Source organism: Talpa occidentalis, unplaced genomic scaffold (assembly GCF_014898055.3).
Source record: "Talpa occidentalis isolate TD23 unplaced genomic scaffold, MPIMG_talOcc4v2.1 talOcc4.16, whole genome shotgun sequence".
Lineage (NCBI taxonomy): Eukaryota > Metazoa > Chordata > Mammalia > Eulipotyphla > Talpidae > Talpa > Talpa occidentalis.
In genome coordinates, this window is record NW_023601653.1 from 3,522,850 (window position 1) to 3,548,019 (window position 25,170).

The 25,170-nt window shown below is 59.8% G+C and overlaps 3 protein-coding genes and 1 long non-coding RNA gene across 7 annotated transcripts in view; 1 reads left to right on the forward strand and 3 right to left on the reverse strand.

The window, feature by feature from the left end:
• ZC3H7B (zinc finger CCCH-type containing 7B) overlaps window positions 1-6,552 on the reverse strand; it is a 48,039-nt gene extending 41,487 nt beyond the window's left edge. The window contains exons 1-3 of one of the 2 annotated variants that reach the window (XM_054696012.1): window positions 6,481-6,552; window positions 4,106-4,166; window positions 2,081-2,289 (exon numbers count right to left, since the gene is read on the reverse strand). The gene's annotated coding sequence lies outside the window, so the exon portion shown is untranslated. The remainder of the gene's footprint in view (window positions 1-2,080; window positions 2,290-4,105; window positions 4,167-6,480) is intronic. The other variant, XM_037513479.2, reaches the window with a different exon arrangement.
• Window positions 5,198-23,217, forward strand: RANGAP1 (Ran GTPase activating protein 1). 3 transcript variants are annotated; one of them, XM_037513488.2, is made up of 16 exons: window positions 5,198-5,237; window positions 7,180-7,329; window positions 9,465-9,592; window positions 11,519-11,578; window positions 13,128-13,307; window positions 14,815-14,949; window positions 15,416-15,574; window positions 16,358-16,471; window positions 17,104-17,203; window positions 17,283-17,367; window positions 18,097-18,280; window positions 18,893-19,012; window positions 19,847-19,949; window positions 20,849-20,937; window positions 21,073-21,194; window positions 22,169-23,210. In XM_037513488.2, the coding sequence occupies exons 2-16, from the start codon at window positions 7,218-7,220 to the stop codon at window positions 22,236-22,238; spliced, it is 1,761 nt and encodes a 586-aa protein (XP_037369385.1). In that variant the 5' UTR covers window positions 5,198-5,237; window positions 7,180-7,217; the 3' UTR covers window positions 22,239-23,210. The 3 variants fall into 3 exon arrangements, with proteins under 3 accessions (XP_037369385.1, XP_037369384.1, XP_054551992.1); XM_037513487.2 differs by lacking the exon at window positions 5,198-5,237 and adding an exon at window positions 5,673-6,817; XM_054696017.1 differs by lacking the exons at window positions 5,198-5,237; window positions 7,180-7,329; window positions 9,465-9,592 and adding an exon at window positions 9,604-10,850 and having other exon boundaries at window positions 22,169-23,217.
• LOC129145929 (uncharacterized) lies at window positions 8,847-11,311 on the reverse strand. The gene is made up of 3 exons (XR_008552116.1): window positions 11,018-11,311; window positions 10,157-10,502; window positions 8,847-10,068 (listed from the first exon to the last, which is right to left on the reverse strand). It is a non-coding gene; the product is annotated as an uncharacterized LOC129145929 (long non-coding RNA).
• Window positions 12,008-25,170, reverse strand: part of L3MBTL2 (L3MBTL histone methyl-lysine binding protein 2) — a 39,046-nt gene continuing 25,883 nt past the window's right edge. Inside the window, exon 12 of the mRNA XM_054696015.1 lies at window positions 12,008-12,666. Coding sequence (XP_054551990.1) covers window positions 12,300-12,666 — 367 coding nt within the window. The 3' untranslated portion in view covers window positions 12,008-12,299. The remainder of the gene's footprint in view (window positions 12,667-25,170) is intronic.

Here is a 25,170-nt window from a genome sequence, read left to right on the forward strand (position 1 = left end):
TGAGAAAATTAAGAGAGAATAGAATCTACCCCAAGCATTTAGGACTAGAAAACCCCCCATAAATGTTAGACCTGAATTTGACCTCCTCTATTGCTGCAGGCTGCGCTACCCTTGCTGTCTCTTGACAAGGTCGGGGCCTTGGGGGAGACTCCCGAGAAGAGGGGAGTCCTGCACTTCTCAGAAGATCTGAACTAGGGAGTCTCTATGGCAACGCCTGCTAATGCTCTCCTGTTTGTTCTTGGTAAATACATAAGTAATTTAGTTATAAATTGCCTTGTGAAAACCTAATTCGGACCCAGGTGACAATTGGCTTATTGTTCTCATGCATGAACTATCACAAAAGAAGTAAAAATTGTTAAAGATAGAGTTAGGATAGAAATGTCCTGGCCCTGAGAACTAGGGAGAACAAGCTGCCCTGAACCAACTGTGCTTGGAAACCATAGCCTAACCTGGGGGGTACGTGTTTGTGGCAACAGAACATCTCCTGGCGTATGTGAAAGGTTAACAGTTCACAGGTTGTGTGGAGGTTAGGTATTTCTAGTTAAAAGTTAGATTTCTGTAGAACTAAACAGTATTGATGAGTTACTTTAGATCACTTTGAAGTAATTGATAGACTAGATTAATTAAGTGCTAGGGAATGGGCTGATTTTAGTAATAAAATATAACAATGGGCTTTCATGTCCACTCCGAAATTAGGAAAGCTTGACAGGATGATTGATTGTTGCTGAACATTGTACTGTCTTAGACAATTGATTATGTTAGAAAATGAGTTGTACCGAGGAGAGTCATTGTCCCTGTTGTTTTTCTTAATCAGATTAAAGAAGTGTCCTTTTTTTTTTTTTAATAGGGGCATGTTTTATTTATTTATTTATTTATTTATTTGATTGTTTTGTTTATACAAGCACTGGGTACAGTCAGAAGCGCGGGAGGGTGAGAGAATTCACCAGAGCCAGAGCGGGGAGCAGAGCAGGCAGAAGGACCGAAGTACACTGCTGAGGGGAGCAGCGGGCGGCAGGAGAGGTCTGTGCGCCACGTGGGACCCTCCTCCGGTGGCCGGGAGCTGCCGGGGATCGAACCGGCGCCTCAGAGGCCGTGGGCAGCTTCACAACCCAGCGCTCGTCCGCTGCGCCACCGGGGAGGCCCAAAGAAGTGTCCTTTTGTAGTATGAGATCAAGAGGGTCTCTGTATGTTCATGAGAAAATATGTATTGATTGTCTCTGTTCTGCTTTGATGCTTATGTTGATGTAATCTCACTGCTCGCTCACCTTAAGGTATAAATAAAGACCCGCTGAAACCCTCAGCAGGAGATACTTGCAAGAAAGAAGTGTCTGTATCTACCTCACTCCACTTCCCCTCAGCCCCCCAAGACTTCACCGACGCCGTCCTCTCCTTTCTGAGACCCCTGACACATCTAGCTGGAGCTGGTCTCCAGCACTCTATATCACTGCAGTCTTAGGAACTGCAAAGTGCCTACCCAGTACACAGTAGGTGCTGGAGAACTATTTGAGGGGTGAATGAATTGTTTTTATGATGGCTGTTCATCCACATTTAAATAAATGGGTGTTCTGATAGGAGACCTGGCTTGAGCCCAGGCTGGGATGAGGTGGGGGTGTGGGTTTGAGTCATGCTAACAAATGATGTAGCAATCCCCATGCAGAGGAAGTGACACTAGGGATCTGGGGGCCAGGCTCCCTTGCAGTATGGGTAGTACAGGCCCACCCATCTCTTTCCAGGGGCCCAAGGGGAGGGCCGGTTGGATCTTGGAATTTCGCTCCACATTCCTCACGTGTCTGACATACTTCAGGCGTTTGATTTTGGTCGGATTAAATGGCCAGTCTGCAGCCTTGGTAACTCTTCAGGAAAGCAGCATAAATACTGTTATTTATTCCATTTACAATTGGCAGTTAAGTTTGTTTTTAGGCACCACAATGGCATTTAAAGCATTCAGTTAAAGTAAACCAAACTAATCACGGGCAGCCTGCTTTTCTCTTCAAAACATTTTTTAAAAACAAACAGACTACACACCAGAGAAATAAAGTGCTGGAACACTTCCCTTCCTCTTAGTCCCCCCCACACTCACCTCACACTCATAAAATAACTTGCTTTGTTTGTATTGAAAAAGACCCTGAGACCCGGCATCTTCTGTCTCTTGTCTAAATTGCTGTGTGATTTGGGCAGGTCATTCGACCTCTCTGGACTTCAGTTCATCTGTTGAAATGAGGAAAGGTATCCTGTATCCATCCATCAACGGCCATAGCCGTAGGCAAACACACTAGCTCTGGTGATAACCTGAAAAAAAGAATTGTTGATTCCTAACCACAAATACCCCACAACTTATATGTTATAATTTGAGGTCACTTTAATTTAAAAAAAGTTGGAGAAAGGAAAAGAAGAAGACATGTGTTGGTGATGATTCTGGACTCTCCTGACTCACAGTGTACTCTTGGGCAACCCCCCCTCCTTTTTAAACCCCAATCAGCCCATTTTTAAAAAAGATTTATTTTTACTTATTTATGCATGCAAGAACTGAGGTATAGGCCAGAGGTGTGGGGGAGTGAGAGGATTCACCAGAGACAGAGTGGGGAGCAGAACAGGCAGACTGACTGAAATACACTGCTGAGGGGAGCAGCGGGGAGACAGGAGAGGTTTGCTGCGCCATGTGGGTAGCTCCCTGGCCAGGACTGAACTCACACTGCAGTGGCTGGTGATAGCTTGATAGCACTGAGACTTTAACCCCTGCACCACCAGGGAGGCCTGCAATCCCATTTTAAAGGGAATTGAATTAGATCTAGACACAAGAGTAACAAAGTGGGTTGCTGAAAGGTGCTGCAGGCTGGGCTTGTGATCTTGAGCTTGAACATGTACATCTCTAGGCAGAGCACCTACTTTCTCGTTCTCTACAAGCCCCCACTACCTCCTATGACCTCCTGTCCCCTAAGATCCTTGAGTTTCTGCTAAGAATTTCCTCCCAGTCCTAAAAACCCTATGATCCGTCCACTGGATGAGGAAGGGGAGGAGCCCCTACGATATCCCACTGCCCACTTTGCTCTTCCCTTCGGGAGGTCTCTGTCAGAGATCCAAGTACAGTCTCAGGAAGTAAAATTGGGAAAGGGAGCCTGAGGATCACCTGAAGAAAAACCAGCCTGATCTCATCAGTCCCGGCTGGAACCAGTGCAGGGAGTACCAGCTCTGACTGGCAGTGCCTCGGCCTTCTGGGACAATGATTCATTTTAAGCAAACATGTGGTGACCCTGGCTGGAAAATCGTTTCTATAAGAGGAAACCTGAAGCACCTGAGATTGGCCAGCCCCAGAGAGGATGCTGCCAAGCTGGACACAGGACCCGCCCCAGGGGCCTTCTGAGGCTGAGGAGGAAGCTGCCAAGATACTGGGAACTCTGATTCTGAAAAAGTCCTCAGAGCCTCACACCAGCTGCTGTGGGGATCTGCAGCTTATTGGGGAGGCCCAGGGGAAGGCGACTCATTCTACTGAAGTGGTGCAGGAAAGCCTCCTGGAGGAGGTGGCACTTTAGGCAGGCGAGGAGGAGAGGGAGGGTGGGAAGAGGAGCTACAGCTTAGCAGTTTCCTGAAGCCAGGCTTAGGACCCCAGTGCTGGCATTTCTGCACTGGTGGTAACGAAGCCCACTTCCTCTGTCCCTGTAAAGATTAAATTAACTGTGCGTGAAAGGTCCTGACATAATATGTTCAACTCTAAATTGCAGGTAAAACGCCCATGTGTGTGCTGGGTTGTGAGAGGTGACTTTGAAGAAAGCTGCGTCTGTTGACAGTGATTATCTCTGGGTGCTGGAGTTTCTGGGGTAATGTTTACTTTTGTTCTATATTAGTTGAAGCGTTTATAATGAACACATGTTATTTATAGAATGATTAAAATGTTCTTTGTGAAAAGAAAAGCTATCTGTGTTTAAAAAAATATTCAAACCTACAGAAAAGCGGAGAGGTTCAAAGAACCCCCACATGCCCTGCACCCAGAATCGCTTATTAACATTTTGCCACGTTTGTGTCCTCGCTCTGCATATGTATGTCTGTATGTGTGTGTATGTGTGTATGTGTATGTGTGTGTGTGCCTAGACACATTTTTGAAAGCCACCTGAGAATAGGTTGCAGACATCATGCTCCTAGTCATTCCGGCGTGTCTCTTGCATAACCCACTACAAAAACAAACAAACAAACAAACAAACAAACAAAACCAGTAAATGTAACGTTGATAGAATACAATTTAGCAGTCAAACGTTGCTAATTTGTCTCAATACTGCTTTGTAACAATCCCCGCCCCCCACCCAGGACCCTGTCCTGCATTTAGTTGTCGCATATTTTTAAGTCGCTTTTAATCTGCAACAGCTCCTCAGGTATTGTTTCACGCAACATTTTGGCGGCTGCTCCCCCAGTCTGGGTCTGTCTGATGTTTCCCCGTGATTAGGCGGCGCTTAGCGCCTCGGTCGGGGGCGACGCGGCGTCCTCGGTGCCGCGCATCCGGAGGCGCGCGAAGGACGTCAGTTCGAATCGCTCTGTGTGCGCAGTCTCTCGCAGGGGTGACCTCTTTTCAGTTATCAGGGGAGGCTCGAAGGTCCTTTCAATTTCATGAGAGAAAAAAAGGGAGGCTTTCGTCGCAGGAAATGGACACCTGAGTGACGCCGACGAGCCCGCACGGCGCTTTGACCACGCCAATGCTTGTCAATAAAGTTACGTGAACGTGAACCTCTACGGAAGGGCGGAGCGCGCCTGCCGCAAGGCATTTCGGGAATTGTAGTTTCCCTAGGCGCTCGCGGCTCAACGCCGCCCGACGGTCTCCCGAGAAAAAGTCAGAGTCGAAAGGGGAGGGCACAGAGAGCGCGCCGACGGGGGCATTCTGCGCGCGGTGCATCACGGGACTAGTAGTTCTCGGGCACGCCCCTGCCGCGCCCGGCGCAGGAGACCAGGACTACCATACCCGACAGGCCGCGCGCTCGGGGTAGGCCTCGAACAAATCAAATCGCAGGAAAGAAACTGCCGGCTTTCAAAATCCTCCTCCTCCGCCATCATCCGCCGCCGTGCGAGAGCAGGTGGTGTCGGCACGCGAGAGGCGAGAACCGGCCGGAGAGCTGACGAGCCCGCGGGCGGGGCATCGGAGCCGCCGGCCTCGGAGGTGGCGACCCGGGCCTGACCCGGACCCTAAATCGGCCCCCGCGCCGCCGGGCGGTCGCGCGCCCCGGGTCGCCCCGCGCGGGCGCCGCCTGCTTGCGGTAGGGTCGGGCCCTGGCGCGGCGCCGCCACCTGCGGGGACGGGCGGGGGCGGCGGGCCCGGGCCCGGGCGGGGACGCTGTGGCCCCTGCGGGCCGCCTTCCTGCGCTTGCGACGGGCGGAGGGCGGGCGGCGGGGGCGCTGGCCCCTTCCCAGGCGGGAAGCAGGCTCGGGGAGGGCGTGCGGCCGCCCGGCTCGCCCCTGCAGCGGCGGCGGCACCTGCGGGCGGTGGAGCCCTCCAGGGACCCCGCGGGCCCCGCGCTGCCCTGTCGTCTGCCGCCCGCCGCCGCGCCCCGGCGGGCCCACCCCTCTGGGGCCTGGTGGGCGCCGCAGCCCCCGGGAATCGGCGCGAGTCGCTGCCGAGGCTTCGCGGGAGCGATGGCCGAGCACCTTCCGTCGCTCGGCGCCCTGCCCGGAGGCAGCCGGCTCGTGTGTTTGTTTACGTCTGTCCGCGCTCCGCCGCTGACCCTTTGCAGACCGCGGTCAAATCAGTTCGCCTCTCTGCGCTTGGGTTTCATAGTCTCGTTCCCTGCCGTGCTCCGAGCCCCTTCTAAGTGCCAGACCCTCTGATGCACGCGGAGAGCAGCCCTGTCAGATCCGCCCTCCCACGCCTAACCCCCAGGGGCGCTCCTTGTCGCTCAGAAACAGACCGTCTTCAGGCCTTTCTCACTCAGTGCTCTAGCCCCATGGGCCTCCTTGCAGTCCCTCTTACCCGCCCTTCCTCCCCCCAGAGACCGTGCATTATAGGGATGCTTTCCCCAGAAATCCACATGGCTCCTTAAAGTCTTTGTTTCTTTTCTGAAAATAGCTCCTCAAACCATTCTGCTTTGAATTGTACCTCACTAAAGAAGTCCTTCCGCCCCCCCCCCTTCATTTCTGTTCTTATCACTCTCTAAGATACTAAATGTCTTGAACATGTGCTGAGGAGGGCAGGGCTTTGTTTCATTCACTGCTGTACTCCTGGTACCTGGAATGACGTCCCAGGCACAGTACTCAGTGTTTGTGGAATGGATGTGTGAGCACCTCCCCAACCAGAAGAATTTGTGCTGATTCAGACAGACAGACCAGTATGATAAAGATTTACAAAAGGAGAAGGGGGTGGGAAGCTACCTGTTTGGGCCCTGAGGAGGCCTGGGGGATAGGAGGGTAGGGAACTGTCACACAGTGTCTGGGAAGAGGAGGCATGGAGGATAGAGGAGTCTCTGGGTGCCTCCTAATGTGTCCCCCTCACCCCCCTCTAATCACCTGCCGTCTCCTCTTGGTGGAAGTGGGGCGTCCCTTCTGTCAGTTTGAGCTCCAGGTGAGACACCCTTTTCCAGTAACTGCCCCTGGTCTATTGTGATGAGGCTGTTGTGATGTGGAGACCCCTGGTCTCCTGGGAACCCCTGAACTCCAGCCCAGTGGGTTGCCCAGTCTCCAAGCCAAGGGTCAAAGCAGACGTGCCCTGTGCCCCACCCCCAGAGTCATGCCAGCGTGGGTGGTGGGGGATTCCCTGGAATGGATGACCTGGACCCTGTAGCCATCTGTGTCCAGTTTGAGGATTGGGGCCCTGAAACAGACAGTGGCCAAGATGATCAGGCAGGTGAGTGCCGGGGGCAGAATCTTTGCAGCTTTTTTTCTGGGCCTCGGTTGCCATTCTTTGGGGGCTCAGAAAATGGGCAACTCACATGATTTTGTTGGGTGTTCCAGCGGGGCCTCTGGGGAGACAGAGGAGGACTTGTGGGGAAACAGTGATCCTTCAGAGGTCAAAACATGATTTTCCTGCTTTCTTGCTACCTCCTCTGCTTTTCTAGAATGGTCCCCTCCCTAATGCTGTTTTCATTTCTTCTGTGGTTTAGCTTTGCGGTCTTCATCGCAGGGGAAGGTGGAGTCAGGCCCCTGAGACTGCTGATGTCCTTTCCTGCCCCAGGCAACCTTGCCTAATGAAACCTCGGCCTTAATCAGTTTGCAGATCTCCAGGGGAGCCCACCTGCACGACCACCATGGCCTCTGAAGACATTGCCAAGCTGGCAGAGACGCTGGCCAAAACCCAGGTGGCCGGGGGACAGCTGAGTTTCAAGGGCAAGAGCCTCAAGCTCAACACTGCGGAAGATGGTGAGTTTGGGCCCCGCCTCACTCCCCCCCCCCCCCCCCCCCCCCGCCACAGGAGAAAAGGGAGTGTGAGAGTGAGCACCTCCTCTTCCCGGTTGCCTGGCTCCTTTGCTCCCTCCTCACCAGCTCTGTCCTAGCAGCTCTGAGGTATCGGCGGGCCACCTAACAGTGAGTCTCGAAGATCATTTGCCTGCGAGCACCCGCAGGCTTCCCTGACCGTTTTCATGGGTGTCCCTGCTGTGGAGACAGTTGAGGCTGGCAGGTGGCCTGTTATCTCTTAGAGGGGATGGTAGGCAGTGAGGGGCACAGTGAGTGGCAGTTCCAACACAGCCCTCTTACTTAAGCACCACCCCCTTCTGCACCCCCATGACCCTAGGCTGGTCTGGGAATACCTGTTGCCTGCCCCAGAGCTGAGGCTCATGGGTCTGCATTAGAACAACAATCCAGTCCTCCTGGGAGGATCTGGTCTGTGCAGCTTGGTGCTCCTGTGGCAGGGAGGGGTGCTCCTGTTTGTGTATAGGCGCATGGACTGGAGAGAACCAGCACACAGACCCTAGCTTTCCACCCCCGGCCAAGGCACACTGGGTATTGGCCAACCTTGGGTACCCCGGCTTCTGGGAGTGAAGGCACTTACGTCAGGACTTGAAGGCCTGTTGAGGTTCCAGCTCAACCAGGGAAACTGGTCTCACCTCACCCTGTTGTCACGGCGCAGGCAGGCGTCAGGGGTTGCTTGAGCCCTTGGCTGCTAGGGGCGTGGTGGCACCCGACCCTAACATGAACACAGGGCTTTAAAAATTACAGCCTTCCTTCCTGAGCTTTGATTGCTTTTGATCCGCGCGTCACCCCTAAGGGAGGGAGACCTGTTGCTGTTTTGTAAATAAGGAAGAACAACTTGGGAGACTGCAGTGACCCGCCCAAGGTCATGCGCTGGGAAACAGCAGGGCCAGAAAGGTCCAGCTGCACCCCTGTTCCTGTGCTTCTGAGTAGACATTCGGCTCCATTCAGTAGATGTGGGTTCACTATTAAATTGTCTTCCCTGAGCACTGTGTCGGCAACAGAGTGTTTCGTGTCGTGCAAACATCATTTCAGAATATCCTCACAAAAGCCCATGAGATTGGTGTCACCCCCATTTTGCAGACTGGAAAGTTGTGGCTCAGGGAGGTGATAGACCTTGCCTGCGGGCACGGTTGCAGGTAACGGAGCTGGGTGTAGAATGCGAGCTTGTCAGCTCTGGAAGCCGCGTGCATGCCCAGCTCACTGCCCGCCTCTGGGGGCGCCGGCCTGCGCAGGAGTGGGTCCCCAGGTTGCTCACGGGAGGCACAAAGGTGACACATACTCTGGGGGGCCCATGCCCATCCACATCTCCACCTTCCTGCCACATGTCACCCCTCCATCCTTTGCCGGCCACACTAGCTTTCGTTCATTCCCTGTAACTTGGGTGTTTTCCTTCAGATTGTCAAATAAATACTTGCTTATTACAGAATACAGAATCCTTGACAGAAGAAAAAACCATTGTCACAGTTAATTTTGGTGCATTTTTCTCTCTTTTTCTCCCCTTGCTTATTCCAACTGCCTAGGACTCTGGTGCATTTTCTTTCTGGTCTTTCTTTTTTCCCTAAACATAGTTGACTGCTTTTTAAGAAAAATAAGTGGGACCATATTACAGATACTTTTAAAAGCTGCTTTAAACCTGATCTATTGAGAACGTCTCATTGAAGGTGATAGAAAAAAACTGAGATCATCCACGAGCCCACCACCTCTGAGCGGGTAGTTACTGCTTTAACATTTGATTTCAATCCCACTAGACCTTGTTCTCTGCGTGAGAGAGGGAGAATACATACAGCATTTTGTAAGTGTGACCAGCCCAAACCACTTTGGATAGCCTCGTTTTTTATTCCCCACTTGGCCTGGCACATGCCATCCTGGGCCATGCCCGCTTGCCACCCACAAGGTGCCCTGAGCATTTTTGCCTCCGCAGCCAGTTGCTCTTTTCCTTTGGCTCCCAAGCCCCCCGCATGGCTGCCTGACCCACCTTTGTCAGCCATGGAGTCGCGAGTGACACAGTAGCCTCTCCTGCCTTGGCTTGTCCATGACTCCAAAAGTCTAAGGCTAAGCTTCTGTTCTTTGGTCCTGGGCAGCCAAAGACGTGATTAAAGAGATTGAAGACTTCGAGGGCTTAGAGGCTCTGCGCTTGGAGGGCAACACGGTGGGTGTGGAGGCCGCCAGGGTCATCGCCAAGGCCCTGGAGAAGAAGTCGGAGCTGAAGGTGAGAGCAGCAGGGTGAGCGGGCCCAGCCCGTTGGGGGAACAGGCTTCTCTCACATGGCCACAGCCTGTGCCCAGACCCTCCCGGCCCTTCCCGGTTGGCCCCCCACGAGCAGCTCCTCTTCCTCTGGCCTCCCAGTGTATCGGGCCAGGGGCAGGCCCCTCTCCCTGCGTGAGGTGTCTGTTAGGGGCCGGCAGTAACAGACTCAGCAGTGGTGTTAGGAGCATGAGGGCTTCCTTGGGGAACGTGGAAGATAGAAGGGGAAAAGCAGAACGGGGCAGGGAGAACCTGGGCACAGGGAGGGAGCCTCTGACACACTCGGCCTCCCAGCTCCTCCCATCAGGCGGCCTGCTCACTGCTTGGAGATGAACGGTGAGTTCTTTCTTAAAGTTTATGTCCTGGGGTTCTCCTTGGCCAACACAAAAATTCTGGTTTGTCCCCAAGTGGGTTCCACCAAGCTACAGTCCTCCAGAGGCTCTGTGAGAAAATTGGGGTGTCACATGTTCAGAACGTGAGCTGTCAGCCCATGTGCCCCTTTCCTGGGAACTCCAGTATATATAAGCACCTTAAAGCCCTGAAGACTCAGGAGGGAGACCTGTGTTCCCACTGGACGTGGTTCCAGGCCTGGGCTGGGCTCTCTTGCTCGTGTCTTCAGTCCTCACAGCGACCTCGGTAACGAGACCGTCTCCACTTTGTAAGTCAAGGGAACTGAGGCTCGGAGCGGGAGTAAATAGTGCAGGTCCCGAACGCTGTGACTGAGCCACGTTTCGCACTCTGTGCCCAGGGCTCCTTCCGTGGCCCCGCGGTGCTTTCTGAAGGGCCAGGCAGATGGGACCGGAGACACAGGAGGACATGGAATACTTTTCCTGTGGGGCCGTGGCTGGCCCACGAAGTGCCCCTTGATGTTTCCTCTGGAAGAGGACGGCCAGGGTCACTGCGTAGGCTGTGCTGTTGCTGCTCTCCTGCCCGGGGACTCCCCTCTCCTTGAACTTAAGTGGGAGTGTTTCCCTACTAAAGAACTCGGCCCTCCCTGGCAACCTGTAAAGGGCAGGATTGGAGGAGTTGTGGCTGGGGCCCATGGGCTGCGGTGGCTGAACTTTGGTATCTCGGGGCCCAGGTCCAAGCCCCAGCTCTGTGGTCTGTGGCCTTGCACCAAACTCAGCTGTGGTCTGGGTTCCTTCCGGGAAAGGAGCCCAGGAAGGCGGCCTCCCTGCCTCGGGTGGCCAGGTGCAGGCTTGTGTCCTGAGCGCTTGGCCAGGGTGAGTTCTGTGTCCGTCCTCTCCCCCTTGACACCCAGCCCCTGAGTCAGCCATCCCGCCGTGGGTCTGGGGCCTGCTCCTGTGGCAGGAGGAACCAGGGTGGGGGCAGGGCAGGTGCTGCGGGGTGTTCTGGGCACGGGACCGATGCGAGATAAAGAGGTTATCACCCTGGTGCGGCGCCAGTTAGTCTTGGCAGATGAGGTCCCGCGGCCTCCAGGTCTGAAGGGTTGAAAAGAGGCTTTAGTAAAGGGACTTCTCGCTGCTGGAGCACACAGTGTCCTCCGTGTTCGCTAGTCCTGGTCACCTGCCGCTGTGGCCAACACCACATGGGGGCTGGGACGGGCACTGGGCTGGGAGACTGTTGTCACTCTCTTGGCGTTACCACCGCTTTGTCGGGGCACCTAAGGCCGGTCTCCCTCAGCCTGATTTCCCTCCTGGAAAACCAGGGCTGTGTAGATCAGGGGTCTTCCTGACACTCCTACTGAGCTCCCCATAGTGCCTGGAGGCCTCCAGGTCCCACCAGCTTTAGCCAGAGCTGGTCCAGCTTCTGGCTAAGAAGCCCAGACTAAGATCTCGTGGTGCTTGCGAGACTGTGTCTTCCGGGACAAGGTGCTGCCCGCAGGCCGCCTCTCAGGGCTTCACTAACGCCTCTCTTCCTGCTTCCAAAGCGATGCCACTGGAGCGACATGTTCACAGGGAGACTGCGGTCCGAGATCCCGCCAGCCCTGGTGAGTGAGCAAGGCTGAGATTCCCAGCCCTGGCCGTGCCCGGGGCTTTTCTCACACGGTTCTGAGATGCTGAAGCGAAGCCAGGCAGGCCCAGCCGCGGCCCTGTGTCCCGGGGCAGGTGGGCACCCGGGTGCTGACGGGGAGTCAGGCGCCGTGACAGACCGGGGGTTCTGTGGTGTTGCCTAGGTTGCAGATCTTGCTTCCTGCACGCTCACCCCCCTTGTCCTGGCGCTTCCCGCCCTGCCCCAAGGTCCTGGTCGCAGGCCCGTCTCCCTCACCCCACTCTTTGTTTCGCCTCTTCACGAGCTTCCTCTGCCCGGTTTTCACTTCCCCATTCCCTGGACTCTGATCGACGTGTGTGCGTGTGTGTACGTGCACGCACACACACACCCGTGCGGGAGGGAGCACTGCAGACAGAACGTGGCTTACCTGGGCCTTGTTTGAAAAGCGCCTCAGTCTGGCGGACAGCGACGCGTCATCCGGGGGGTGCAGGCATCGTCCTGGGGCCCGGCGGGCACAGAGGCGCTGGGAGAGTGGTGAAGCCAGTCAGTGGTTTCCATGCAGGCTCAGTTCATTTGTGTGATTGTGGGGAAAAGAATTTGAAGTTAGAAAACAGGATGAATTAGACTTACTTGGTGGGGGCCTTTTTCTGTGCCCCCAAATTAAATTTGAACATTTAATTTCCTCAAGCTTTGAGGGAGTGTCCTTCGCTCCATGAGTCTTAGGAAGGGGGAGTAACAGAACTGGGGTCGGGAGGCCTGGCGTGCAGGAAGGGGGAGCCGGGGGAGCACAGGGTTTGAGGGCTGGAGGTCACTTGGGACCAGATTACCAGGGACTGGGCCTCCTTCCTCCGGGGCTTGGGGAGCGAGGGGAGGGCCCTTCCACGTTGAGTCAGAGTTGTTGATTCCGTGGCAGGGGGACAGGCAACTGCCTCGGATACCCTGTCTCCTCTCCCCGGCGTCTCCCATAGAACCCCTGCCCCGGCAGGCCTCCCAACTCCATTTCCGCCCCAAGTCTTGTGCCGAGCCTCTCCCCTTGCCCATCCTCTTAAGGGACTGTGGGTATCCCCGGCCCGGTAGTCCAGGAGAGCTCAGCATCTCCCTGCAAAGTCTGGTCCTGGGTTGTAGCTTGGGAATGTGCACCCTGGAGGCGTCAGGGGTGCCTCCCTCCCACACCTTCAGCTCACCCCCAGCGTCTGCGGGTCCCCCTCCCTCCCTCAGCCGCCTCGGTTTCTCCACCTCCCGCCACACTGCAGCTGCCTCCGTGTCCTCTTCGCTGCCTTCCCTGGGGCGGGGGCTCCTCGCTCGTGGCTGACTGGTTCTCACCCAGACTGAGCTGGCTTCCCTGACGACCCCGCAACCTAACCCACCCCCAGCTGAACCGGAAGCCTCTGTGGGTCTGCAGTCCTGGGTGTGCATGCGTGACACTCTGTCCTGAAGCGGTCTGTCCCCTCCCTGGGCTGGGTGCCCCCTGCGGGCGGGACGACCTGGCACAGAAGCAGCCCCTGCGGCGGGTGAGGCTGACGTGCGTGCACTCCCTTTGTTCTCAGATCTCACTCGGGGAGGGACTCATCACAGCCGGGGCCCAGCTGGTGGAGCTGGACCTCAGTGACAATGCGTTTGGGCCTGATGGCGTGCGAGGCTTCGAGGCCCTGCTCAAGAGCTCTGCCTGCTTCACCCTGCACGAACTCAAGCTCAACAACTGTGGCATGGGCATTGGTGGAGGCAAGGTGGGTGTCCCCTGCCACTTTCCCGTCCATCTGCAGGACGTGCCCTTGGCTGCCTCCTGGCTGGGAGGGCGGTTCTGTTGTTTTTCTCTTCAAATGAAAGGCCTCGAAGACTGCAGCCTGTGGCCAGTGGAGTCTGGGAGGGTGGGGTTGCCAAGCAACCCTCTCCCGTTCTGGTGTTGCCTTGGCAACGCAGAGGCAGTATCGTGTTTGTGCTCTGACCTGCCTGCTCTGCAAAACGCAGGCTGGGGCATCCTGAGACCTGCTGCACCCTCAGAACCGCTGGCTGAGCCACGTGAACGCTGGTAGGGAGCCCTGGGAAGGGACCCCTCGGGCAGGCCGGTGAGCTCACTGCTCGCCTTTGTTCCTAGGCCCAGACCTGGCCTGGGCCGCCTCCCCCCGTCCTGCCAGCAGGTCAGGCAGCTCAGTGCAGGAGAACTGCTCCCCAGAACCCACCCCGGGGAGGCCGCTGTTTGCTCTCTCCAGCTGACTCCTGGAGCCCAGCCTCTGGAAATACGGAGTCCCCCTCTGCATCCTGACCCCCACCCCTCGCCTTCTGAGCACACGTCAGAGAAGGGCTGGACATGGGGTTCACAGCGATGGGGGGCGTCGTCTTGTGTCTTACATGGGTCGCCCTAACACCCATCCCCGCTGGAAGGGGTGCTGCTGTCCCTTATTCCTAGAGAGCTGGACTAGGGCTCAGGGTCGGGGACGTCAGTCGCGCTTCCATGGTACTGACCTGTGGGCGGCAGCTCATAGTTGGCGCTCCTGTCAGTTCTGAGGTGGAAGCCAGGAGGTGGGGGTGCTGAGGGTGCTCACCACCTAGTAGGCGCCCCACAAATGTTGGTTCTCTGCTTCCCGCACCTGCTGTGACCTCTTTGCCATGGTCTCTGGTGTCCATCTGCCGAGTTTGAACTCTTGTGCCGTTGGCATCACTGGGGTGGAAACTCCCTCGTGGCACTCCAGGGACAGGACAAGTGGGGTGTTAGGTTTTTCACCCCCAGCCGCTGACGCCCATTATGTGTGCAGCTGGGCCGGGTGCGCCTTGATGCTGTGGCCTCCCCGCCGGCTCCGGGTGCCGTGATGGAGCGCGGCGAGCAGCTGGGAGCTTGAGTTCGGGCCCAGCGACTGCTGCTTGCTTGGCCACCAGGGAAAAGCTACTCTTTCTCTCTGAACCTGGGTTTCTTCAACTGGAAAATGGGGGTGATGGTGGTCCCCACCTGACAGAGCATTTGTGACAGTAAGGGAGCTGACTAGGAAGCTCCTTCCCCAGAACTGCACCTAAAGTCACTCTCCTGTCCCTCTGGCCTCAGTCTCCACATCCCTAACGTGAGGCTGAACCCCACAGGCCGGCGGGGCAGAGTAAGCAGTAGGTGTTGGTCCCTTTGTAAAGGGTGAGGTGCTGGGCACGTGAGCTGTGACATTGTGGTTTGTGAGGTCTTTGTCCCTTTGCCCACCACCAGTAGGTGGCATGGCTGTGGAAGAGCAGGGCCTGCCTTTCCCCCCACAGATCCTGGCCGCCGCTCTGACTGAATGTCACCGGAAGTCCAGCGCCCAAGGCAAGCCACTGGCCCTGAAGGTCTTTGTGGCTGGCAGAAACCGTCTGGAGAATGATGGAGCCACTGCCTTGGCGGAAGCTTTTGGGGTGAGTGGTTTCTGCCTCTGCTGGCCGCCACACGATGAGATGAGGGCTGAGCCTAGAAGGCCAGGAGGCCTGCATGTGCACCAGCTCCGGAGCTCGTCATGCGGGAGGAGCCCCAGCTCAGGGAACCGGGGCACTGCCTGAGAGATGGGGGGCATGCCCGAGCAGGGAGAGGTGTCCGCTGGAGCAGTGGGTTCCAACCACAGCTGATGACCCCAGCCTGGGCCTGGGTTCTAGCGGGTGGGGCACAGAGCCGGAGCCGGCTGGTCCCTGGACTCCTGTATCTCATGGGGAACCTCATACCATGAGTTGGGATCAGGGGCTGCCATGCCCAAAGTGTGCTTTGGGATCCCCGCCCAAGGCATTAGTGGACAAGCCCCGCCAGGTCAGGCGTGAAGTGCTGCTGCTCTTCCTGCTTGGTGGCCCTGGTGCCCGGGGCCCATGGCTCTGTTCTCCCCTGGCCCCGCAGATCATCGGGACGCTGGAGGAGGTCCACATGCCCCAGAACGGGATCAACCATCCCGGCGTCACTGCCCTGGCACAGGCGTTCGCCATCAACCCCCTGCTGCGGGTTGTCAACCTGAACGACAACACCTTCACAGAGAAGGGTGCCGTGGCCATGGCCAAGGTGAGGAGGGTGCAGGGAGCCAGGATGGAGCCGCGAGCGTGTCCCCAGCCAGCCTGTCCTTGGGCAGCTCTGCCACGTTCAGCCCGACTGCCTCCCTCAGCCCAGCTGTCGGGGCTGAGTTTCCTCTCGGGGTGTTTTCCTTGCTGACCACTCCATCAACCTCGCTGAGCCTGTCTCAGCGCCCAGCCCAGTGCCAAGTGCAGGCCCCACAGGGTGGAGCCAGAGGCTGTGCCTTAAAGGAGCCCTAGTTCCTGGAGGGAAGGGGTAGCTGTTTGGTGGCAGTACAGGTGCCTGAAAGCCCTGGTGGGCTGGGTGTTGGGGGCTCACAGGAAGTCCACGCCAGACTTAGTGACATTTTGTCACTTTGTACGGGAGAGGGGCGCTCGCCTCTGGACAAAGGGTGGAGGGTATTTCAGTCCGAAGGGGTCACCTGGGAAGACACACAGAGGGAGGGTGCCTGGCTCGATCACGCCTGGATTTGAGGTATGTTGAGGGAAGGAGGAGGTGACGAGAGGAGATAAGATCCCGTGGCTTTGCAAGCTCCTGGAGGCTCTCCCTTGAGGAATGGAGCTGGGGAGGGTTCTTCAGCGGGAATGGTGGTCAGATGTTGCTTCAGGAGAAGGATTCTGACTGAAACCTGGCCTGAGGGAGGGTGGCGGCCAGGGGCCACAGGAGGTGAGAGGAGCCAAGGGGTGCTGAAAAGGTGGTGTGAAGACTGACTCTGCGCCCGGTGCTGGCTCCAGGGGCCCCGGGGTGAGGCTGCAGGCCCTTTCTTCCGCACAGACCCTGAAGATTCTGCGGCAGGTAGAGGTGATCAACTTCGGGGACTGCCTGGTGCGCTCCAAGGGTGCCGTGGCCATCGCAGAAGCCGTCCGCGGGGGCCTGCCCAAGCTGAAGGTGCCAGGCCTCCCCAGCCGGGGTTACTGCTTGGGGGGAGGTTGGCCTGGGTTCATGATTTTCCGTCTTTGCCCTGGTTTGTGCGAGGCTATCTGCCTCTCGGCCCCAGTGTCTTCCTTCTTCCACGGGGAGGAGGCTGTGCTGTCTGGAGCTCGAGTGCAGCGTGGAGTGCAGCGTGGTCCTGCTGACCGCCAGGCACCTGCATGGCAGATGGCGTTTTTATTTTTATTTATTTATTTTTAGATTTAATTTTTATTTGTGCATACAAGAGCTGGGGTACAGGCCACAGATGGGGGGGGTGAGAGGATTCACCAGAGACAGAGTGGGGAACAGAACAAGCAGACTGACTGAAATCCACTGCTGAGGGGAGCAGCAGGCGAGTCAGGAGAGGTCTAATGTGCCATGTGGGTTGCTCCCCGGCTGGCCAGGGATCGAACTCATGCTGCAGAGGCTGCAGATTGCTTCATAGTGCAGTGCTTAACCCCTTGCGCCACCAGGGAGGCCCTTGATGGCGTTTTTATTTATGGAGGCCCGAGCCAGCCTCACCCTCACTTGGGGAAACAGGCTTCAGGGTGGGACTTGGTCTCCCTGCCCACATTTCACCTGCCTCTGCTCCGTCTGTCTATTTGTAGGAGCTGAATCTGTCATTCTGTGAAATCAAGAAAGACGCTGCCCTGGCTGTGGCCGAAGCCGTGGCCGACAAGGCCGAGTTGGAGAAGCTGGACCTCAACGGTGAGGGTGGGCAGTGTCGCCACAGCCCTGCCGACTGGCCCTGGTGCATGTCCTGACTCCCTCCCTCCCCCACGAGCAGGCAACACCCTGGGGGAGGAAGGCTGTGAGCAGCTGCAGGAGGTGCTGGAAGGCTTCAACATGGCCGAGGTGCTGGCATCCCTCAGGTAGGGAGTTGGGGTGGGGTACTGAAGCCGGGTTGGGCCTTGCCGGCGCCAACTTCTGTTCATGCATTTGAGCCTCTGCTGAGAGGCAGGTGCTATGCAAGTTTCGAAATAGGGGAGCAAGAAAGTTGAGGTTTCTGACTCACGGCGAGACTTCGTTCTAGTGGGCGAGGCGTCAGGCCGAGACGGGCTCTTTGAGGCCTGCTGTCAGCATCAGGACACTAGGTGAGGGTGGACCCCTGCAGGGCGGGGGGTTGGGCACCCACTGAAGGGCTCCCAGCAGACACGGGGGACCTGCTGCTGACAGTGGGCTCAGGGCAGCGACGGGGCAGACTGGGGTTGTTTTTAAAATGAGAGAATGATTCTGGGAGGAGGAGACGGTTGCGAGAGCCTGGGGACCCCAGGGGTGCGGGGCCCATGGGGAGGTGGGGTCAGGCGGCGGGGCTCATCCCTCCGTCTGGATGGGACTTGGGACCGGCATCGACCCTGCCCCCCTCGGCCCTCTGCGCTCACTCACCTGTCAGCCCTGGGCTGCCGCTGCTGGGGGCCGGCTCGTGGTCCAGGGGGGTGGAAAGGCCTCCCGGGGCAGGATCCTCCCGTGTCCGCGGCAGACGCCCTGGTGATGGGGAGTGCGTGGCAGATCCCCACGACCACGGCCCCCACCCATGGCTGCTCCCGGCGTGACTGGGGCCTGGGCCGGGGCGGGCCTGCCTCAGCCGACTCTCTCCGCAGTGATGACGAGGGGGAGGACGACGAGGAGGAGGAGGAGGAGGAGGAGGAGGAGGAGGGGGAGGAAGAGGAGGACGAGGACGAGGAGGACGAGGAGGACGAGGACGAGGAGGAGGAGCCACGGCAGCAAGGGCAGGGGGGTGCGTCGGGCGCACCGGCCAGGAAGATCCTGGACCCTAACAGCGGGGTGAGTCCCTGGCGCTTCCCGGCCTCGAGCGCCGGCGCCCTGGCCGCGATCCCGGGGCGTCTGCACGGGGTGGTGGGCGCGGGGCCTGCAGAGGGCGGCCGCCCCAGCGCCGCTGTGTGTGCCGGCGTCCGCCCAGCCGGCTGGCGGTGGGCAAGCGTCATGTCCGCGCCCTGCTCGTCGCCTGCAGCGTGCTTCTGAAGGAGCAAGTAGGAAAAAAGGCAGAGTTGGAATTTTTGCCGACCGTGGGCGGCGGGTGGCCGTGGCGGCCTGCAGGGACAGCCCCTTCCGGACACGGGCCGAGGCAAGCTCTGGACAGCTGCCCAGGAGCCTGGCAGCGCTCCCGCGGGGTCTCTGTCGTGCGCCGTGCTCGGCGGGGCTGCACGCTGTGCTGCTGCCGCATTTCTGGGGGCCGCGTGCTAGCGAGCACCCACTTAGCTGGCCAGGCTCTTTGAGTCCTAGGGAGGTGCCTCCCAGGAGCAGCCAGGCGCCAGCATCTGGAGCCCCGCCCTTGGAAGACGCCCCCTCAGCCTGACTGTTGAGAGAGGGGCCCGTGTTCTGGCGAGGGTCTGGGTCTGGGCCCCTCCAGAGCCGCCCTTCATCACCCCTCGGCAGGAACCGGCTCCAGTGCTGTCTCCCCCGCCTCCCGTGGATGTGGCCACCTTCCTGGCCTTCCCCTCCCCGGAGAAGCTGCTGCGCCTCGGGCCCAAGAGCGCGGTGCTGATCGCCCAGCAGGTAGAGAGCTCCCCGCGGGCAGGACCGGGCTGGGCCGGTGCCGTTGTGGGAGTGGGGGGCCTGCAGTGTGGGGTTCCGGAGACATTCACGGGTGTGATGGGCGCCAGGCGCCCTCCGGCCTGTGCAGATGCCTGTGCCCGCTGCCAGCACCCCCTGGCTGGCGAGGGTGCAGCGTTCTCCCACGTGCATGCCCCCAGGCGTCCCTCTGCACGTTCGGAGGACACACTGGAGGACGCTCCTGGAGCCGCTGTCGGCCGGGACCTGTGGAGTTGGCCAGGCGGCTGCCCTTGCTCCGGCCTCTTGAGTGGCGGTTCCTCCTTCACGTCCTCATTCATGCTGAGGGTGGTCGAGGCCCCTGCTGCGCCTGCTGTTCCCCTGGGCCGGAGCCGTTGGCTCCTGTGACCCACGGGGACACGGAGGCCCACAGAGCTCCTGTGCCAAGCGCCCGCCCTCGACCGGGACGCTCTAGCTGCTTTCCCTCCCCGGGCGCCATCCCTCACCTCGCTGCATCAGTGAAGCCGCCCAGCCCAGCCCTGTGTCCGAGCCGGTCTCTGGGCGTCCGCCTCATCCCACCTCTCTCCTGACCAGTGCGGTGGCGGCAGCTCCCCGGCCTCTGAGCGTGGTCCGCCCCTGAGGAGAGGGGTCGCTGTGTCACGGGGGTGCTTGTGGGCGACCGCACTCCTCTGTGCGCGTGCTGTGGGCCGGGCTTGGGCGACGGTGTGGGGTGAGGTGGGGCCTGCCCCCGCCCACCAGAGGCCATGCCCTGCCAGGGCCTCTGTGGCTGCAGCAGCGCCCAGGCCCCTGCTGACGGGCCATTGTCTCCTGTGTCCTCAGACCGACACGTCGGACCCGGAAAAGGTGGTCTCGGCCTTCCTGAAGGTGTCCTGTGCATATAAGGACGAGGCCTCCGTGCGGACAGCAGTGCAGGATGCCGTAGGTAACGTGGACTTGCTGGGTCTGGGTGGCCACTGCTCTGGGCCGCAGCTACAGGGATGGTGACGGGGAGTCCTGCCCCAGGTGTCGGGTCCAAGCTGCTCCTGACCCGCCTGCACGGGGCAGCCTGGGGTCTCCTCTGCTCTGCGCACTGGGGAACTTGCCCACATGCATGCGGCTGGCACAGCTAGAACTCGGGGGGCCACAGCACCGGGTCCATCCTGCAGCTGATAGGCACAGGGTCCCCTGGACCTGGCAGTGCCCTGCATTCTCTCCATCATTCATGAGGCTTTGGGAATCTCTGTCCTGCCCGTCATGCCCCTCTAGCCACCCTGTTCTCTTCACAGGAACCTGTGAAGGTTCCTGCTACTTGTTGGCATGTGTCTGAGCTGCCCAGCGTGGCCCTGAGGGGAGTGAGGGCCCTGAGGGTTGGGTAGAGCCCCTGGCAAGGGTAGGAAGGAGGAGAGGCATGTGATGCCTTCTCCAGGATCGGCTCCCGCGTGGCGATGGGGCCGGGGGAAGACTCCAGGTCTGCCCCTGAGACCCCAATCCCACGGGCCTTTGTGGCAACAAGTTACCTAAAATCTGTTTGAGCGCAGCTTGGCACAGAAGCGAGGCCCACTGGCTCCTTCCCCAGTTACCCCCTCACCTGGATGGGAACGCTAAAGCCCCCCGGGGCTCATCTGCCTCGCTCACTCTCCTCCCCTCCCCGGTGTGAGAGCCCCGGGCGGCCAGGGCAGGAAGGGTCATTGTCACGGTGGGGGTCCAGCCCCCCAGTCGCCCGGCACTGTGTCCACGTCCGACCTGACAGGGAGACAGCGCCTGGCCTTTGTGCAGGGCCGCGTGCCCTTTGGCCTGTGAGCCATTGGCCGTGACACCCCCATTACTGCTCCTGCTTTGCAGACGCTCTGATGAAGAAGGCCTTCAGCTCGTCCTCCTTCAACTCCAACGCCTTCCTCACCAGACTCCTGGTCCACATGGGTCTGCTCAAGGTGTGCTGGGAGGGGTGGCTGCTCCCCACCCCGGGGCCTTCACTTGACCTTGACCCTGGGGCTGCATGGTAGAGCTCAAGGGCCCTCCAGGTGACCCAGATCTCACCTCGCTTTCTGCCTGTGCTCGCCTTGCAGAGTGAAGACAAGATCAAGGCCATCGCCAACCTCTACGGCCCCCTGATGGCCCTGAACCACATGGTGCAGCAGGACTACTTCCCCAAGGCCCTGGCCCCCCTGCTGCTGGCCTTCGTGACCAAGTGAGTGTGGCACCTCCACGGGCCTCGCCCCTCCGGCTCCCCCCAACCCGTTCCCTGCCTCTCCGCCCATGCCCAGCTGAGGGCACAGGACTCGGCACTGTCTTTCCTGAGAGGGAGAGGAAAGGCCCCTGTTTTCTGGACGAGGAGACCAGCACTGACAGGGTCAGTTAAGGTCGGGCCTTGGTCATGCTGCTGGTCAAGGCCCTTACCTCTTAGGGAGCAATTCCGTGTGATTCCCACAGCAACCTAGACCAACAGGACCTGGTCACGCTGGCCAGCCACAGGCCCTCTCTGGGGACACCAAGTGCCCAGAGACATGGAGACCTTGGCCTCCCCTTGGGGGCCCTGGGATGAAGAGCCTCCAGAGCCAGCAACCAGAGAGATATCAGGGGCCTGTCCCGCCCTCACTGCACCCTGTGTGGCCCCCAGCTGCCCCCAGTCAGACATAGATCCAGCGAAGCCAGCCCCTGGGGCCAGTGGGGCAGGCAGAGGAGGCTCCCTGCCCAGGGGACAAGTGCCAGGGCCTCTGCCATCCGTTTGGGCACCTGGAGTTGCTGTGGAAGTGAGGGATGCCCCTCCCCCCGCCCCCAGCAGCTAGCTGGGGCCACGTGCCTTTGCCTCCTTAGTCAGGCCTCCGCTCGCCCATGTCTGCCCACCTCCCTGCCACCACCATGCTGTAGCTGGGCTGGCCTAGAGAGCCAGGCCGAGTGTTCTCCAGTCAGGGTCACACAGCTGCCGCCTTACCTCCCCCACACCTGGGCAGGTGCCGTTGCCTCTACCCTGCGCTGTGTGGAGTGGCCCAGGGGTGGCCAGAGCCCCTGCCCGCCACTCCAACAGCTTCTCCTCCCGGTCGGTCGGTCCTCCTGCCCCCTTGGATGCCTCCCACGGACAGCCGCTGGCGTCTCCACCCTCAGGCAGAGCCCCTGCCCCTCCCCCTGCTGGACTGGCCCCACCCACAGACTCTTCCCCCACAGGCCCAACGGCGCCCTGGAGTCCTGCTCCTTCGCCCGCCACAACCTGCTGCAGACGCTGCACAAGGTCTAGGTGCCCGCGGCCGCTCCCCGCTCTGGGCCTGGACTTGGGGAGAGACTTGGGTGAAGGACTCTGGCGGGGCAGGGAGGAGCTTTGTCGAGTGGCCGCCCCCGTCTGGGTCAGAGTGGGGGTGCAGGTGTGTGCTTGCTGCTGGGTTTGGGTGTTTCCTGTCTCCCTGCGGGCTCGGGCTGGGAGGGGAGTGCGCGGCAGGCGCAGGGCTCCCAGCTGCTGTGCCATTAAACTCCCCCTCTGAGGGCGCTGCTGGTGTGCCTCGGGCTCGGACCCCGGGGGCTGCCCCGCCCCACCTTGCCTTCCGCACCCGCGGCTGCACCCACGCCGGGGAGTCGCTGTGTGCGCTGTTCCTCCCCGTGCTGTGGCCAGGCCGTTTCCGGCCCTGCCGGGGCCTCGCTTCCTGCCCCCGCCGTCCCCAACCTCTCCCTGCTGAGCCCCTCTTGGCCCAAGGCAGAGACAAACACCGGGTGGCGCGTGGGTGGTCAGCCAGGGCCAGGACCCCAGCGCCCACGCCGTGTGGACGGGGAGAGAAGCTAGCGGACGGAGAGCAGAGGGCCTTGGGGCAGGAGCTGCCTGGGCCGCGTTGGATCTGGGCCCAGCGGGCCCTCCCGTGGCTCCTGAGGCGTCAGACTGGCCTCTCTCCGGTGGGGCAGGGCAGGCCCACCAGAGCCTGTGCTGCATCTCGGACTCGCTGACCGCGCCTGGGGCAGGGCGGTGGGGCTGGCCTGGGCCAGATGCCCTGCGACCTCCCTTCGCAGCCCCAGGCCCTCGCTCCCCCTGTGTTCTGTGTGTCTGGGCTGTGCCCAGGGCTTCACAAATAAAGTGTGGACACTGCGAAACCTGCCACCGAGTGGGCTCCTCAGTCTGCAAGGGGCCGTCTCTGGCAGAAGAGCCCCTGTGCCAACCTCCTCTCATGCCCTGGCACGCCTCCCACCAGCTCCCTCCAGCAGTGCAGTCCGTGGAGGGCGGGCACGGGCAGCTACTCGGGGGTTGAGGAGGGTGACGGGATCTCCCCTTCTGGGCGCTGGAGGCTGTGAGTCGACCTGTTTGTCCCGCCAGACCCTGCCTCGCCTTTGGTCCCCTCAGGCTGCAGCTGCTAGTGGCCACGTTGCTGCATCTGAGTACCTGCTGGGCTGACAGGCTTGGCCGCAGCCCCCACTGACGAGGCCCCTTGTGGGCCTTCGGGGCGTCCTCCGCAGGGCGTCGTGGCTGGGAGAGCAGGGCCTCGCTCTGCACGTGTGGGTGAGGAGCGCCCAGCAGACCCACCTCGCTGTCCACCTTGGACAGCAGGCACTCTGGGGAGCCTGTTTCCCAGGGGAGTGCAGAGGTCTCCCCAAGCTTTCTTGGGGGCACTGTTCCCTCTGGCTGCAGGACCCCTCAGGCAACCTTTTTCTTGGCCAGGTGGCCCTCCTCCCCGAGAAGGTGATACTACAGGAGGCAGGTGGTGGGTCTCATCGACCAGCTCATCCCCCACCCCCGATGAGGCTCTGTTCTGAGCTCTGAGGGTACAGTGGCTGCCTTTGGGGAGTTGCCAGTTGGGGTCAGGAGATCACCCCTCAGGGCCCAGCACAGTGACGTGGGGGCCAAGAGGCACAAGTTTCAATGAGGACTTGTCACAGGTGATACCTGACAGACGGAGAAACTGAGGCTTGGGCCTGCCCAAGCTTCTCTGGCCTGGTGGTTCCTTCCCTGCAGTCACCCGAGGAGGGCCCTCATTGCCTCCTAGGAAGTGTGCCAGCTTCTGTTTGGAGCGGGAGACAACCACTGATCTCGCTGAAGCTTGAGAGGCCAGCAGGCCTTGCTCCTGGGACTGTGCCCTGAGGATGCTCCCTTGGGCTCAGGGAGCACAGCCCTGCCCCTGCCTGGCCCGGCTAGTCCTGCGAACTAGCTCAGAGGACAGGGCTCCCGGCCAGCTCCAGGGGCAGCCCCACGCTGAGGGCTACAGCCTTTGGGACTGCCCCACCCGCCCCGCCGCCCTGACACCCCAGGCAGCCCAGAACGGTCCAGGCCCGAGGTCACAGACTCCAGGCCCTGAGCACTGGCTGGGCTCTCAGAGATCATAGCTGCCTCGGCCTGGACAACCGGGACCCCCGCATCGGGAAGACGCTACAGACGCGACCCACCGGAGCGCCACCTGGGCTCAGGGCTGAGCCAGAAATTCCACGTGAGCTCAGACTGGAGACCCCGGGGGCTGGCGACGGCCCTCCCGGCCCGGCATTCTGATGGGGAACCCAGAGGCCCGCGGGCCGAGGCCGGGGAGGAATCAAATGCCACGTGGCGCAACGTTGGGCCGTGGAAACGCCAGCCCCAGCTCTGCTGCGCCGGGGCTGCCTTAGAGACGCCGAGGGAGGCCTCCGCGCTGTTTCCTGGACACGCTTCCAGCCCCTGGCGTGGGCGTTGGTGGGGAAGGCAGGGCACGAGGCTGGGGAGCTCAGCTACGCCACCCCAGGGCACCCCATCTCAGCAGTGATCAAGTCCACCCCTAAGAGCCACATTTTAAAATAAAATTTCCTGGGACTTCCCTGGTGGCCTAGCGGCTGCGCCTCCGCACTCTCACCCCCGCGGCCTCCGGGATCCCGGCCAGGGAGCGGCCCGCACGGCGCAGACCTGTCCTGCCTCCCCACTGCTCCCCTCGGCGCGGGTTTCAGGAGATGCGCCTGTTCTGCTCCCTGGACTGGCGGACCCCCTCGCCCGCGGCACCTCTGGCCTGTACCCCGGCTTTGGTGTGATTCAATAAATCTTAAAAAAAAAGACGAACTTTGGGTCGCGCGCACTCATCTGAGCATGCGCAGCTGGGCAGTCTAAACAACGTGTGCTAATTACGAGGAGGCTTCTGCGCACCTACTGTGTGCCAGGGCCCACCTTGCCCTCCAGAGCAGCAGCACTAGCTCCTAGCATGGTTTTTGAGCAGGAACCTGAGGCTCAGCGAGGG

Coding starts and splice junctions, on each gene's coding strand:
- RANGAP1 (XM_037513487.2), top strand. CDS start 6,733: ATGGATGACCTGGACCCTGTAGCCATCTGTGTCCAGTTTGAGGATTGG. Junction 18,281..18,892: donor TCCTGGACCCTAACAGCGGG/GTGAGTCCCTGG, acceptor ACCCCTCGGCAG/GAACCGGCTCCAGTGCTGTC. Junction 19,950..20,848: donor AGCAGTGCAGGATGCCGTAG/GTAACGTGGACT, acceptor CCTGCTTTGCAG/ACGCTCTGATGAAGAAGGCC.